This window comes from Pteropus alecto, unplaced genomic scaffold (assembly GCF_000325575.1).
Source record: "Pteropus alecto unplaced genomic scaffold, ASM32557v1 scaffold398, whole genome shotgun sequence".
NCBI classification, from domain to species: domain Eukaryota; kingdom Metazoa; phylum Chordata; class Mammalia; order Chiroptera; family Pteropodidae; genus Pteropus; species Pteropus alecto.
The window spans coordinates 5805638-5819423 of NW_006442497.1; the positions used below are offsets into that span (position 1 = coordinate 5805638).

Consider the following 13786-nt stretch of genomic DNA (forward strand, 5'->3'; position numbering starts at 1 on the left):
GTTACTGATTCTTGGAAGGCTTGCTCACACCTGTTTTACACCTGTTTACATAAATCTCTTTAAGACTTAAACCACGACTATACCTTGGCTTTGGAGACAGTCTCCATGTTACTAGCAAGGTCATCGATCTCCATCTTCATCTCACTCTTCTCCTTCTCCAGCTTCTGCTTGACCCTCTGCAGGTTGTCTATCTGCTCCCCGAGCTCAGCCACACTGTCCGCGTGCTTCTTCCTCAGGGTGGCCGCAGTGGCTTCATGCTGCAAGGTGGCCTCCTCCAGATCCCTGCGCATTTTCTGGAACTCAGCCTCCCTCTTCTTGTTCATCTCGATCTGGGCTGAAGTCGCCCCACCAGCTTCTTCCAGCCGCTCGCTGATCTCCTCCAGTTCCCGAGAGAGGTCAGAGCGTTGCTTCTCTGCTTTGGCCCGAGAGGCCCGCTCTGCCTCGATTTCCTCCTCCAGCTCCTCAATGCGGGCCTGGGAATGACATCAACATTCATGTGAATTCATGGCAGTTTTGATTCTTGTAATGTCCAGAAAAGGTGGAGGTCATGTACTTACCTGTAACTCCTTGATCTTCTTCTGCAGTTGCATCCCAAGGGCCTGTTCATCTTCAATCTTGCTTTGCAGATTGCTCATTTCAAACTCTTTCCTGTTAGAAAAGCAATTTATGTCAGTCACAGAAATATTAATAGTAATTTTCCCCATCTAACCTTTGTTCTTGCCACTTACTTTTTAAGCTTTTCATCAAGTTGCTGTTTGTCATTTTCTACATCCATTGTAGATTCTTGAGCCAATTTTAGGTCTCCCTCCAGTTTCCTCTTTGCTCTCTCTAGATCCATTCGAATTTTCTTTTCTTGTTCCAGAGACCCTTCAAGCTAATTGAAAGTAAAATTTGTTAAACACTGAAAATATATTAAAAATATCTTTTAAATGGTTATTAAAAATGCCCTTACATCATCCACTTGCTGCTCTAACTTGATCTTTGCTTTGGTCAGGGTGTTGACTTTGTCTTCTTCTGCCTGCAGGTCATCCAGGGTCTGCTGGTGGGCCTCTTGGAGGGCCTTCTTCTCCTTGGTCAGCTTAGCTATGGTTTCATCCAGGCCTGCCATCTCTTCTGTGAGGTTTTTCACCTAGAAAGTCAAGAAAGAGATTGTTTCTACTATAAAGCAGCTTAGTGGATGCTAAAACCTTTAAATAGTGGAGGAGAATATGATTCATACCTTATTTTCTGTGGCGTGTTTCTCCTTTTCAACCTTGGCCAGTGTCAGCTCAAGGTCATCAATGTCTTTCTTGAGCTCTGAACATTCATCCTCCAGTTTCCTCTTCTTGGCTGTCAGCTCAGCATTGATCTCTTCCTCATCTTCAGCTCTCTCAGTCACTTCTTTGATTTTGGCCTCCAGCTGGATTTTGGTTTTAATCAGCTGGTCACATCTTTCCTCTGCATCAGCTAAGCTATCTGCTTCCTGAGAAGGGACAATAAACACTTTTATAGTTAAATTCTCTGTTCATTTTCAGATTTTACTAATATTTTGAAACCAAACAAGTAAATGATATTTTAAGCCTTAATTTTTATTAGCTTTCTATCATTTAGGAAGTATTTATTGGATATTTACAGCACTGAAGATGAAAAAAATTTAAGTAATGGTTTCTGGTGAAATTATGATACAATTATATTTCTAATCATGGGGTTCAGGACACACTACCTCAAAATATAGCACTTTGGCATACTGAAAATCTTAAGCTGAAGGAGCTTGAGAAAAATGGCAGAAGCAGGAAGTTCACTTTGACATCTGCTCCTCACCCTTCTTCCCTGAAACAAATCATAAAACTCTCATGTGAATGGTACCCTCTCTGTACCAGGAGGAAAGAAGATACTCATCACCAGAGATGGGGAATTTAGGGCTGAGAAGGCTGTATAAACAAACCTTGTTCAACTAACTCTATCTTCCTAGTTACTTCTTCACCATGAACTACCCCTAACCTATACCCCCTTCTCTTGTCAATTCTTCACAAATTTATTGTTTCTTTGTCTAAAAGATATAAAAGCTTCCTGCTCTTGTCACTTCTTCAGGTCTTCATTTTCTTGTGAATGACCCAATGTATATGTAAAAATTCAGTAAAATTTGTATGCTTTTCTCCTGTTAATCTATCTTTGTCCTTAAATTTCAGACCCAGCCAGAGACCCTAAGAAGGTTGAGGAAGAATTTTTTCTCCCCTACATGGTATGGTGACCTATATTTAATGTGTTGGTATATAATTTCAGATCAGTCAGTTTTCTTTATTTAATATTTATTTTCAGAAAATTTTAGTATATGAAAAAGAAATGAAATTGTTGGGTATCTATCAAGTGGCTAAGAAGAAGGGGTAATGTCAGGAAAATAACTTAAAAAGATAGCATGTCTTACAGTGACAGAATAGCTGAGAATGAAAAGGTGTACCTGGGAGAACTAAGGGAAACTGAACATATTAAAAGGTGGAACTTAGAGAAGTAGCAAGTATGTTTCTCTGTTTGAAGTCTGTTTGAACATATTAAAAGGTGGAACTTAGAGAAGTAGCAAGCATGTTTCTCATGAGAAGAGATAGAAGTTGGACTATAATCTTTATGAGAGTAGAGACCATGTCTCTTGCTCAAAGTTTTATCCCTACTGCTTGGAATGTCATCAAATATTTCTTAAATGTATATTTGATAGAATAATGTTGAAAAGAGGCCATTCTATACTCAAAGGAGAGCATATTGGATCAAGCTTAGATATCCCCTACAATTATTCTTTAATCCTTGAAAGTATGAGGGACCTCTCCTCAATTTGGAAAACTGTGATCTATGTAAACTGCAAGGAGAGTCACAGTGCCAACCTAGGTATTTATAGTTCATCTTTCTTTACCTTTTCTAGTTATGTGTTTAAAACCAACAGGCCCAATGAGACTGATGTAGAGTCCCTTCTGAATTCAGAAAACTAGAGGGTAACCTATAATATTTCTGTTGTTGATTTCAGTGGTAGCTACTGAAATTCTCATGTCATTTGGGTCACAAAAATGGGTTAGACTGTGATGTTTGATAAAATATTTTTTCCCAAGCCTCTGGATATTTATTGGGACATCAGAATAAGAACATCAACTCAACCTCTCATGTTTTGCATAAAATTGACACTATTTATAGAAAGTACTGCTATTATCCTTGCAATGATCCTAGTCTTTCAAGTACTAGAGAGTTTCAAAAGTTAGAGTTGAGAGGGAAGTTGCCAGGGGACCAGCGATATAAAAATTTAGAATATACATTTTCATCACAAAGTCTCCTCCCTCTTAATTGTTAATATTGTTCTTTCTTTACTGCCCTTATTTGTATTTTTTTAGTAGGGAAAATTTTAGGGAGAACAGGTCATCTTATTTCTTGCCCATATTCTGCTAGGAGAAACAATAGGGGGAAAGGAAAAACACTTTTATTTTTCTCTTTTCAATAGCAAGGAATTCTATCACGGTGCTTTTTAGTAATGTTGTATATAAAATTTTATAGACATTCTAAGGAGTTGTGAATTAGGAAAGACTGACAATAAATCCCTTAGTAAGGTGGAATTGGACTTTACCCTAGCAATTGCTGAACTGAAATTTTAGCATGAGATTACAAGAAATGGGTTCTGACACTCACGGCTTGAACCTGGAGTTGTAGATCGTTTTTCTCTTGCATCAGAGTTACCATTTTCTCTTCGAGTTCTTTCCTTTTTGCCTCTGATTTAGCCAGATCTTCTTTGGCCTTCTCAAATTCTTCCTTCATGTTGGCCATCTCCTTTTCTGTCTCTGCACTCTTGAGGAGAGGCTTGATCTTGAAATATAGCTTCATCCAAGGCCAGTGCTTCACATTCATGAAGGCACGGACATTGTACTGGATGCAGAAGATGGACTCTCTGTGATAGGAACAGAAATTTTCAAAGTCAGATTATAATAGGAATCAGAATAAGAAAGCATAAGCTAATGGGATTTAGTCAGGTATTGTTATTAATACCTTCTTTCCACCATCTTCTGGTACTCTACTCTCGCCAAGAACCCTCTGCACCTGGCCTGGGTTCTGGTAATCAACTGGGCCAGCTTGTCATCTCGCATCTCCTCTAGGAGTCCCAGAAGACCGGCTTTGAAAAAGACCTGAGCATAGGCAGAGTTGCAGATCAGAAACTTTACCTAAACTTCAAAGGGACATGGATAACATCAGATAGGCTTTAGAGACTATTACCTTGGTGTGACCAAATTTATACTGAGTGTGGTCAATCTCAATGGATGCAAGGAGCTTCTCAGAAGCCTTCTTGCTATCAATGAATTGTCCTTCAGGGATAGCACTGGCATTTAACACCTTATATCTGTTTAAGTCAAACAAATAAGTGATATAACTGTTGTCTTCAACAAAGAATCTTCCTGCCTTATTACAGAAACAACATAGTTGTTGGGTAGTCTAACAAACATAAAGAAATCATATCTATCTCTTTATCTATTCTCTATGTATTCAAAGTGTATTGAACTTTTGGTATGTCAACACAGAGTCTGCTAAATTTGTTTCTCTTCTCTTCAATTTTAATAGAAGGTGTAAAGGATTCTTTCATTGAAAAATTAAATAAGAAAAATCTCTTAAAATAATTCACAATGAGAAAGTCTGTCTGACCTCTGTTTGAAGTCTGCATAAAGAATTCTGCTTGGGAATCCCTTTCTGCAGATGCGGATGCCTTCCAGCACACCATTACACCTCAGCTGGTGCAGGACAAGTTCATGCTCCATGGCCCCTAAAAAGAAGAGTACATATGACTCATTTCATGGTCTAAAGCAAACACACTGGAGCTTGTCGGCATATGAAAAATGTCTTACCGGGAGTTTTGGTTTCATTGGGGATGATGCAGCGTACAAAGTGAGGATGAGTGCTCCTCAAGTTGGTCATCAGTTTATTTAAATTCTCCTGTAGAGCCATATGAATATTTGGTTTAAAAGTGTACTATTTCATACATTCACATTTACAGACATAATTCTTGTGCTCCATGACATTCGTTCAATTCTAATGAATAGTATCCAGATGTGAATTTGCAAAGAGTTACCTCTGGAATTTCCACATTCCCAAAATAGCCATCTATTTCCTGTTTCTGTGCATTATATACATATTTTTTATTAGACATTGAAAAGGTTGTTCACTGCTGTTGAATTTGATAGCGTATGTTGTAAATTTAATGTGACATTCTAAACATATGGAAATACTCCACCCACACTCTTTTGCCTAGATATGTAGTCTGGTTTTATAAATAATTCAGTATCTTCCTACAAATCTCCATTTCTTTCTCTAACTTTCAATTGTATCTGCTTTCCTATCATATGCTTATTCCTTATTATAGTTAGAGATCTGTGTCCTCCTTCCAGTTCCAAGTAGCCTTTTAATGCCTCATTCTGGGAATTGGCAGAAAACTGACAGCCATATTACCAAGTGTAAGATGTTTTCCAAAGAAATCCTGGTTTTTCAGAATAATTAGAGCTTTCGTTATTCCAGATGGGATTGTCAAAAGAAAAGTAAAATTTCCTTAAAGAGCTATTTCTTATCACATCTGGCTACTTATTCTTTTAGCTCAGCTTCCAATTCTTACCACTATTCTATTTTCAACTTTCGAAATCTACTCATTTCAGTTCTATGCCAATATACACCTAAATACCTACATTATTTGGAGGCTCCCAGAAGCTCAAGAAAGTCTCATGTTTTGCTTAATCCTATTCCAATAGAACCTTTTAAGTGTCAAAGACCTCATTTTCTGGCCCCCAAATTGAAATTTCCCAAACCCCAAATTGAAATTTCCCATCTGATATTGACTTCTGCAATTCACTCTCATCCCTACTGAGGCCTGTGTCTCCTATATTATGCTGAGTATCTCTTACAAACTACCACAAGCCTCCCTGAGACTCCGTTCTACCATTGCCTGCTGACCTATCTCCTTGAGTCACATCCAGTTCTAGAATCCTTGCAAGATTACTCTCCCTTCTCCACACAGTAAAGTAAAACTTAATTTCCTAAATCTACTTAGAGAAAATGAAGTTTGTACCCTGAAGAGAGCAGACACAGTCTGGAAGGAAGAACCCTTCTTCTTGCCACCTTTCTTTCCACCACCAGACTCTAAAGAAATCAGAGAAAGCACAAGAAATCAGTACAGGATTTCTCTGTTTGCGTTCTATACATTAAGTAAAAGTTTAATTCTATTGAGAACTACCTGCTTCAGCAGCTGCTGCCCCAGAGAAGAGGTAAGCTAGAGTTTTCAGTGAAGACTTCTGGTACAGCCCAACCACAGTCTCGTTCAAGGGGTCCTTGTTCTTGTCAAGCCAGCCAGCAATGTTGTAGTCCACAGTGCCTGCGTAGTGCACCAGCGAGAAGTGGGCCTCAGCCTTGCCTTTGGCGGGCTTGGGCTTCTGGAAGTTGGCAGACTTTCCAAGATGTTGTTCATACAGCTTGTTCTTGAAGGAGGTGTCTGTGGCCTTGGGGAACATGCACTCCTCTTCCAGGATGGAGAAGATGCCCATAGGCTAAAAGTGGACCGCATACAAAGTTATAATTCTATTTAAACATTTGTCTCTGTATAAAGAATTAAAATAAGATGCAATGAATAATCCAATTGTCACAAAACGTGGTTAGTGAAATGCAAAACAGACCTTCTCGATGAGCTCGATGCAGGCAGCCAGGTCCATCCCGAAGTCAATGAATGTCCACTCGATGCCTTCCTTCTTGTACTCCTCCTGCTCCAGCACGAACATGTGGTGGTTGAAAAACTGTTGCAGTTTCTCGTTGGTGAAGTTGATGCACAGCTGTTCAAAGCTGTTAAACTAAAATAAGTAGAAAATACAAGTTAACATTCAGTTTATAATAAAATCTTCTCTTCAATAAGGGCTTTTCTTAGGTGGCTAGCCTAACTGCCCTCTTACGATGTTATGGCTTCATTTTGCCTGTAGCAAGATTCTCTTTTCCTCCAGTCTTTTCTTGCTGCTGTGAGTTAGGAAGTGTCACCACACCTGTTAGAAATCTCTCTTAAACAGGAATAAACAGGCTCTGAGAGATGCTTCCTTATGCAATAAAACAATTATTTGTTTTTTATAATATCGATTTTTGTTGATCAGAGGTTTCTTAGTAATTTATCTCTTTATGATTGTGTTGTATAACTAGCTAAGGTTGATTAATATGAACTATTGTGGTCTTTATGTTGTTATTACTAATAGGAACAAAAATTCACCAACTAACATTTGTTGAATATTTATTATCTGCAAAACACTGTGCTAAGTGCATTTTATAAATTATTGCATTTAATCATCACAGCCACCTTTTTAAGGTGGTACTGTTTGCCCATTTCATGGATGAGAAACCATGATTAGAGAGGTTAAGTAACCTGTGCAAAATCCTGCTAGTAGGGGCTCCGATGTTTTGATACCAGAGCCAATGTTTGTAACTGGTCTTAGAACTTGATGAGATCTGCTCTGCTTTACTATTCAGGACAGCTAGATGTAAACACAATTGGAAATGCTCTTGTCAAAGAACAGTGTCACCATACGCGGAAATCAAAGGGATTCTACCACACTGATGAGCTTTGTAAACATTATGCTAAGTGAAAGAAACCATCATAAAGGACCATGTATTGCATGATTCCATTTGTATAAAATGTCCAGAATAAGCAACTCTATAGAGACAGAAAGCAGGTGTGTGGTTGTCAAGGGCTGGGGGAAGGAAAGTGAGAAATGACTTAAAGAGGATGGGATTTGTTGTTGGAGTGATGAAATGTTTTAAAATAGATAGTTGCACATATCTGTGGATATACTAAAAACCATCAAACCAAGTACTACTTTCAATATGTAAATTTTATGATATATGAATTATATCTCAATAAATCCGTTATTAAAAAACTCGAAGAGATTGAAGTATACACTGTCGTTAGTTTTTTTATTTGAAAAACTGTGAATTACTATTCTTGTCCTGCTTGGTGCCAGACTATTTCCTTCATCCCATGTGGGCTTGGGAATTTCTGGAAATTACCTTGTCCCTAAAACTCAGAAAGATTCCTCCAGTGTCTATCAGTCCACTCATAGAAACAGGTGTAGAAATGCAACTTGTGCATCAGGGATATCTGTGATACTGCTGTCAGGTAGAGGACTTTGGTTTCCTTGCTTCCTAAGCTATCTTCCTTAGGCAGATAGACTTGAGTTTCTTTACAATACCATTTCCATTTTCCATCCTCTTAATTTTTTTAATTTTTAAAAACTTATTAAAATTTTTATTTATTTATCATTTCCATCCTCTTTAAATCTTTTTTTTTTTTTAATTTGTTATTGTTTTCCCTACTGTTATCTTAGCTATCATTGTTGCCCTCATCACCTTCTTAATCATTTACTGAATACTAACAACATGCTTGGGGTCTGTGCTTAGGGCTTGAAATTCAGAAATCTTGTAACTGGCAGAATGATCTCAGAAGTGAGTGTGTTATGGGTGCTTGGTGATTTACCCATAGGTCCTAGTTGAATTTGCCCTGAATGGTGAGATACCATTCCCATTACTTAAGTTACATAGGTAGGAATTGAAAGAGTGGAATTTGAGTCCAGATCTGTCTCATTCCAAAGTTCATGTAGTACAATTATTTTTCATAGACCTTTTCCAATATTGATTGCAGCAGCAAACTTTGTAAACTTTCCTGCTATAAAAGTTCTGTTAACTCACGTCAAAGATCTCAAAGCCAGCGATATCCAAAACCCCGATGAAGTACTGCCTGGGCTGCTTGGTGTCCAGCTGCTGGTTGATGCGAGTGACCATCCACAGGAACATCTTCTCATAGACGGCTTTGGCCAGGGCACCCACTGAATTGTACACCTTCAAAGACATGGTGACAACTGTTGGAGTTATTAAAGACACGTTGTGAAGGCCTAGGATGTGTGTGAGTTAGTGTACTTACCTGCTGCACAGTCTGGCCTTTGGTGACATACTCATTGCCGACCTTGACCCTGGGGTAGCAGAGAGCTTTGAGCAGGTCAGCAGAGTTCAGATTCTGGAGGTAGGCTGCCTTGTCAGCAACTGTAGAGACACAATTCAGGTACCCAACATGACCTACTGCTTGCTCCACAATTCACAGGGACAGTCATTAGTGAATCACTTTATAGAAAGTCTGTATGGGTGTAAAGTTGTGTCTGTCTGTCAGAAGCTTAGCTGTAAAGGAGACATGAGTTTGGAATAGCTTTTTCCCCCCTAAATCCTCTTATTAAATACAGATCGAGCTTTATTTGGTACCTTCAGTGCCATCTGGCTCAGCTTGCTCCTCACGCTGCTTTTGCTTGAATTTCATGTTCCCATAATGCATTACTGCCCCTGTGAGCTTATAGATGGACACTCTTTCATCAGAAGTGAAGCCCAGGATCTCAATGGCACTCTACCAAGAGAGAGGAGAGGATAAAATTAAGGCAGAGGCACTAATTTATTTAGGAGAATTTATCCCATATGTTTAACTACACACCTATAGCAGGTTGTTATTGTCATTCTCATACATAATGGACTTTGAAAAAATTGCATGTGTAACTTACATCTGTGGCTATCAACTCTTCTTGATCATCAATGCTGGGGACTGAGATCTCCCCTTGACTGACGAAGGCATAGTCATATGGATTGGTGGTGATCAGGAGCATTTCTGAGTACACAGAGTTCAGGGGATATGTATTACATTAGAAGATGTTAATAAAATGATTAACTTCTAGCTTATAAGTTTAAGGTCTTTCTTACCAATTAGATCTGGCTTCTTGTTAGACATGATCTGATAAAAGATATGGTAGCTTCTTTCTGCCTTTAGCTGGAAGGTAACTCTAGACTTCTCCAGAAGATCTGCAATGGAAAGTAGCCATCGGATTAGGGGGGAAATTATAAAGTTCCTGGAATGATTTTGGCACTTAGGGTAATAAGCTATATCTCATTGGTCCCTTGAGATTTCAGCTGAACGTTCCCATGAGGTGCCACATATTACCTCTCTACAATGGCAGTGGCTCTTACCATTTCCAGAAATAAACTAAAGCATTCTGACCCATATTCATTTCTCATATAAAAGATCCTTGACATTTGGAATATAACTGATTCTTGATAACCCCTTCCTCCCCAGAGTCTCTTCTCACTTTTTAGTAGAAAACAACATTTATCAAGGCTCAGACTAGGAAGTAACCACATATACGCAACCCATAGGCAACTCATTTACCCCTAGTGTTAGTTTTTTCTTAGAAACATTTGAAATTCATCGTGAGGCCAAACAGCTCCTGGCAGCTCCTACAGAATTATTGGCTCATGCCTGACATGGATAAAGCACCCCGTGGACTGTGGATAAGACTGGCATTAACCATGGGCACGTTTGGCAGCAGACTGGTGTTTCACAGGCTCCAGGCTCGGCAGGAGCTGCAAAATGTTCCTCCAAACCATCATTTGTCATTCTTGGATTCTATTTAGGAGGTCCTGTTACTCACATGTTTCGATATCAGCAGATGCCAGTTTTCCCGTGGTACCAAAGTGGATCCTGATGAATTTACCCTTGCAAGTAAAAAAGATGATGTTATTATATACAAAACCTGAAGCACACAAGAAAGATGAGATTGGGATAATAATTCAGACATGCTTTCCCTGGCATTTAAGAGCTGAGAAAACCCTCCCGTGACCAAGAGACTTACAAAGCGAGAGGAGTTGTCATTCCTCACGGTCTTGGCGTTGCCAAAGGCCTCCAGTAGGGGGTTGGCACTGATGATCTGATCTTCCAGAGTCCCCTGCAAAGGCAAGAGCAGTCCTCATATCTGGAGTTCTAGACTTCCTGAGAGCCCTGACAGTCTTGATTCGGACTCTGTTGCAAAGTACTGGATGACACGCTTGGTGTTCACAGTCTTCCCTGCACCAGATTCTCCACTGTCAAACAGTGACCGAACATATGTGAGAAATTAAGCTTTGTGAGAAATGAAACTATCTACACCATCAGCATTTACTACTTTTGCATCTATTTTTATATGTCTGTCAGAGTCTACTAGATCATTCTCTTCAGCCTACGTATAGCTCATCTTACTTCTATTGCTTAGCACTGACAAGAAGTAGAGAAATTCATTCACTATTTATGTAATACACATTTCTTCTGCACTTAAAATAGCCAGGCTCTCTTCTAGGTGCTGAGACTTGGGCCCGCGGGACCCAAAAAGCAGCCACTCAACAACTAGGCAGTAAATGAAACAATTAGAAAAAAACTCTATGAAACAATGTGAGTGTTCTTCATTTTACTTAGACTAAAGACATGGCCCAAATTAAGTCTTTGAAGGAATAGGCATTCTTTAAGTAGGCCTTAAAAACGAAACACTGGTAACATACCTAAACTGCTCAACCTTCGGATGGTTGTATGGTGCTCACTGACCTGTATTGGATTCTGGCCATGTCCAGAGAAGGGATTGTACTTTGCTTACTCCCAGGTAAGTCCTGTGAAACTTACAAGACTGGACTAGCAAGTGAGTACTTTGCAGTATTATTTTACATTCCGATGCATGCTAAACCTTATAATAAGTGAAAACAATATCTGGTTTCAGGCCGATCATGCCATTGCTTTAGTATACGGGCATTAACTAATTTCTTCTTTTGGTTTGTCCTTTTCTATTGAGAGTAAAATACTAATAAGGCTCAGAATAATGATACATACGTGATTAGGATAGACTGATTCTCCCGATCTAGAAGAAAAACCGTGGACAGTCAGCATATATACCAGTTACACAAACAAAACTTTGTACAGGAAAACACTTAGGATATTGAATGTAAGTACCATTTACAATGGACTTTTTCAATATAGTATTGTAAAGTTATATGTGTTATTATTCTTACGCTTCTTAAATTGGGGAAGAGAAACATAAAACATCATCATATTTTAAATTCCTTAAGCCCCCACAGAAAGTGTGTTCCGGTTTAAAATAAAAAGCAGTTCTTGCCAAAGGCAGACACAGTCCCTAGTTGTCATCTGCAGATTTCAGTGTCATTCTGTTTGCTGATTAATGCATATAACTGAAAAATGCATAATATGCTAAGGGTTTGGACTATAGTTTAATAGGTTAAAATAGAATTAATCAAACCATGATTGAGATTTACTCTCTAATGGATCAATTGGCCATGCATGCACATGCATGCACACACGCACACACACACACACACACACACACACACACACGCCTGTGTCTCATAGCCACAAACCGCAACCCTAACTCTGATCAGTCTTTCCAAAATGTATGACATTGGGTCAAAGAAAGATTAGTTGGAAAGGGTACTTTGATCAGAATAAAACCCCTTTAAAGGGGAAAAATAACAACTTTTGTTTATATGCCTGTAGCCCTCAAACACCATCTTCGTTCAGAGGGAGCATATCATATCTGAAATGAGCTCTGATGACTTCAATGAGATAACAGTACTTCTAAAATATCTAATTCATAATCAATAAGAAACTTAGACATGAAAATGATTGAACACGTTTTTCATTTCTATTCAGAAAATGTGATTCAATTGTTACTTAATCTTACTCCTGTTACTTAACGTATATAAAACAAATCATGTTTTTTCAAGCAGGGAGACTGAAAAAGCTTCATAGGGATGGAGCAGTAGCATGGTCTGATAAAATCCCGGAAGTAGCATCAGTAGAAGTGAGTTTTAGTCTCTGCTTGGACAGCATGTACCTCTGTGTTTTAGCCACCTCTTCTATATAAGTAGGTGGTTGGATTAGATTATTTGTAAAGGTCTTTTTAGCTTTAACATTTTGTAGTTAGAGGTGGTAAGACAGTTGAGCCACTCACCAGTCAGCATGAACTGATAGGCATTGTCAGAGATGGAGAAGATGTGGGGCGGAGCCTCCTGGCGCTTCTTGCCTCTGTAGGCAGCCACCACCTCGGGGTTGTACACCGGCAGCCACTTGTAGGGGTTGACGGTGACACAGAACAGGCCTGAGTAGGTCTGCACCAAAAAGAAAAAAATACATTATTTTATGAGAACCTTCATAATCTACTACTTTTCAAAAATGTTAACTGCCCGCATGAGTGGAAGGCAATGAGAATGCACTCACATAGATCATCCAGGCTGCATAGCGCTCTTTGAGGTTGTATAGCACAGCGGGCTCATGCAGGTGAGTCATCATGGCCATGTCCTCGATCTTGTCATATTTGGGAGGGTTCATGGGGAAGACTTGATCATCTTTAACTGTAACAGTCTGTCAAATCAAATAAGAAAGGCCAGATTAAAAAATGTCAGCTCACCTAACCCAAAATGGGGCACATTCTAATCATCTCCAGATGTTTACTTACAGCTCCGGCTTCTGTCTTGGCTGTCACTTTCCCCCCTTCCTTGCTTTGCAGTGTTGCTTTCACAAAGGACTCCTTCGGATCCGCCACAAAGACAGATGTCTTGGCATCAAAGGGCCTATTCTGGGCCTCAATGCGCTCCTTCTCAGACTTTCGGAGATAAGGAGCAGCCTCCCCAAAAATTGCCATTTCCTGGTCTGAACTCATGGCTGCAAGTTATTGATGGCAGCCCAGTCGAAGACTCTGCCTGGCAGAAAAAGTAAAGGTGGTATAGAAATTCGAAAACTGGACTGTTAGATTCACATTAAAAAAAAAAATTCTTTATTCACTGACCAGTTGAGTGCTCAGCATTACATTGTTTGTGACCATCTCCCTGGTTTGGCTAGAGGTGAAATGTCAGTCTCCATGTTATATGACAGTGCTGACAGACACTTAATGGTGCATTTGGAAAGAGACTTGTTTCTGGCTCA

General features: G+C 39.3%; 1 protein-coding gene across 1 annotated transcript in view; it reads right to left on the reverse strand.

The window, feature by feature from the left end:
- Window positions 1-13523, reverse strand: part of MYH1 (myosin heavy chain 1) — a 23035-nt gene extending 9512 nt beyond the window's left edge. Inside the window, 24 exon segments of the mRNA XM_006922393.1 lie at window positions 84-473; window positions 558-648; window positions 729-874; window positions 953-1129; window positions 1220-1462; window positions 3643-3898; window positions 3997-4133; window positions 4222-4345; window positions 4645-4762; window positions 4845-4932; window positions 6056-6126; window positions 6221-6530; window positions 6657-6827; window positions 8704-8853; window positions 8936-9054; window positions 9268-9406; window positions 9558-9661; window positions 9754-9852; window positions 10479-10542; window positions 10680-10908; window positions 11681-11708; window positions 12816-12972; window positions 13082-13225; window positions 13320-13523. Coding sequence (XP_006922455.1) covers window positions 84-473; window positions 558-648; window positions 729-874; window positions 953-1129; window positions 1220-1462; window positions 3643-3898; window positions 3997-4133; window positions 4222-4345; window positions 4645-4762; window positions 4845-4932; window positions 6056-6126; window positions 6221-6530; window positions 6657-6827; window positions 8704-8853; window positions 8936-9054; window positions 9268-9406; window positions 9558-9661; window positions 9754-9852; window positions 10479-10542; window positions 10680-10908; window positions 11681-11708; window positions 12816-12972; window positions 13082-13225; window positions 13320-13523 — 3759 coding nt within the window.
- Window positions 13524-13786: the final 263 nt, after the last annotated feature.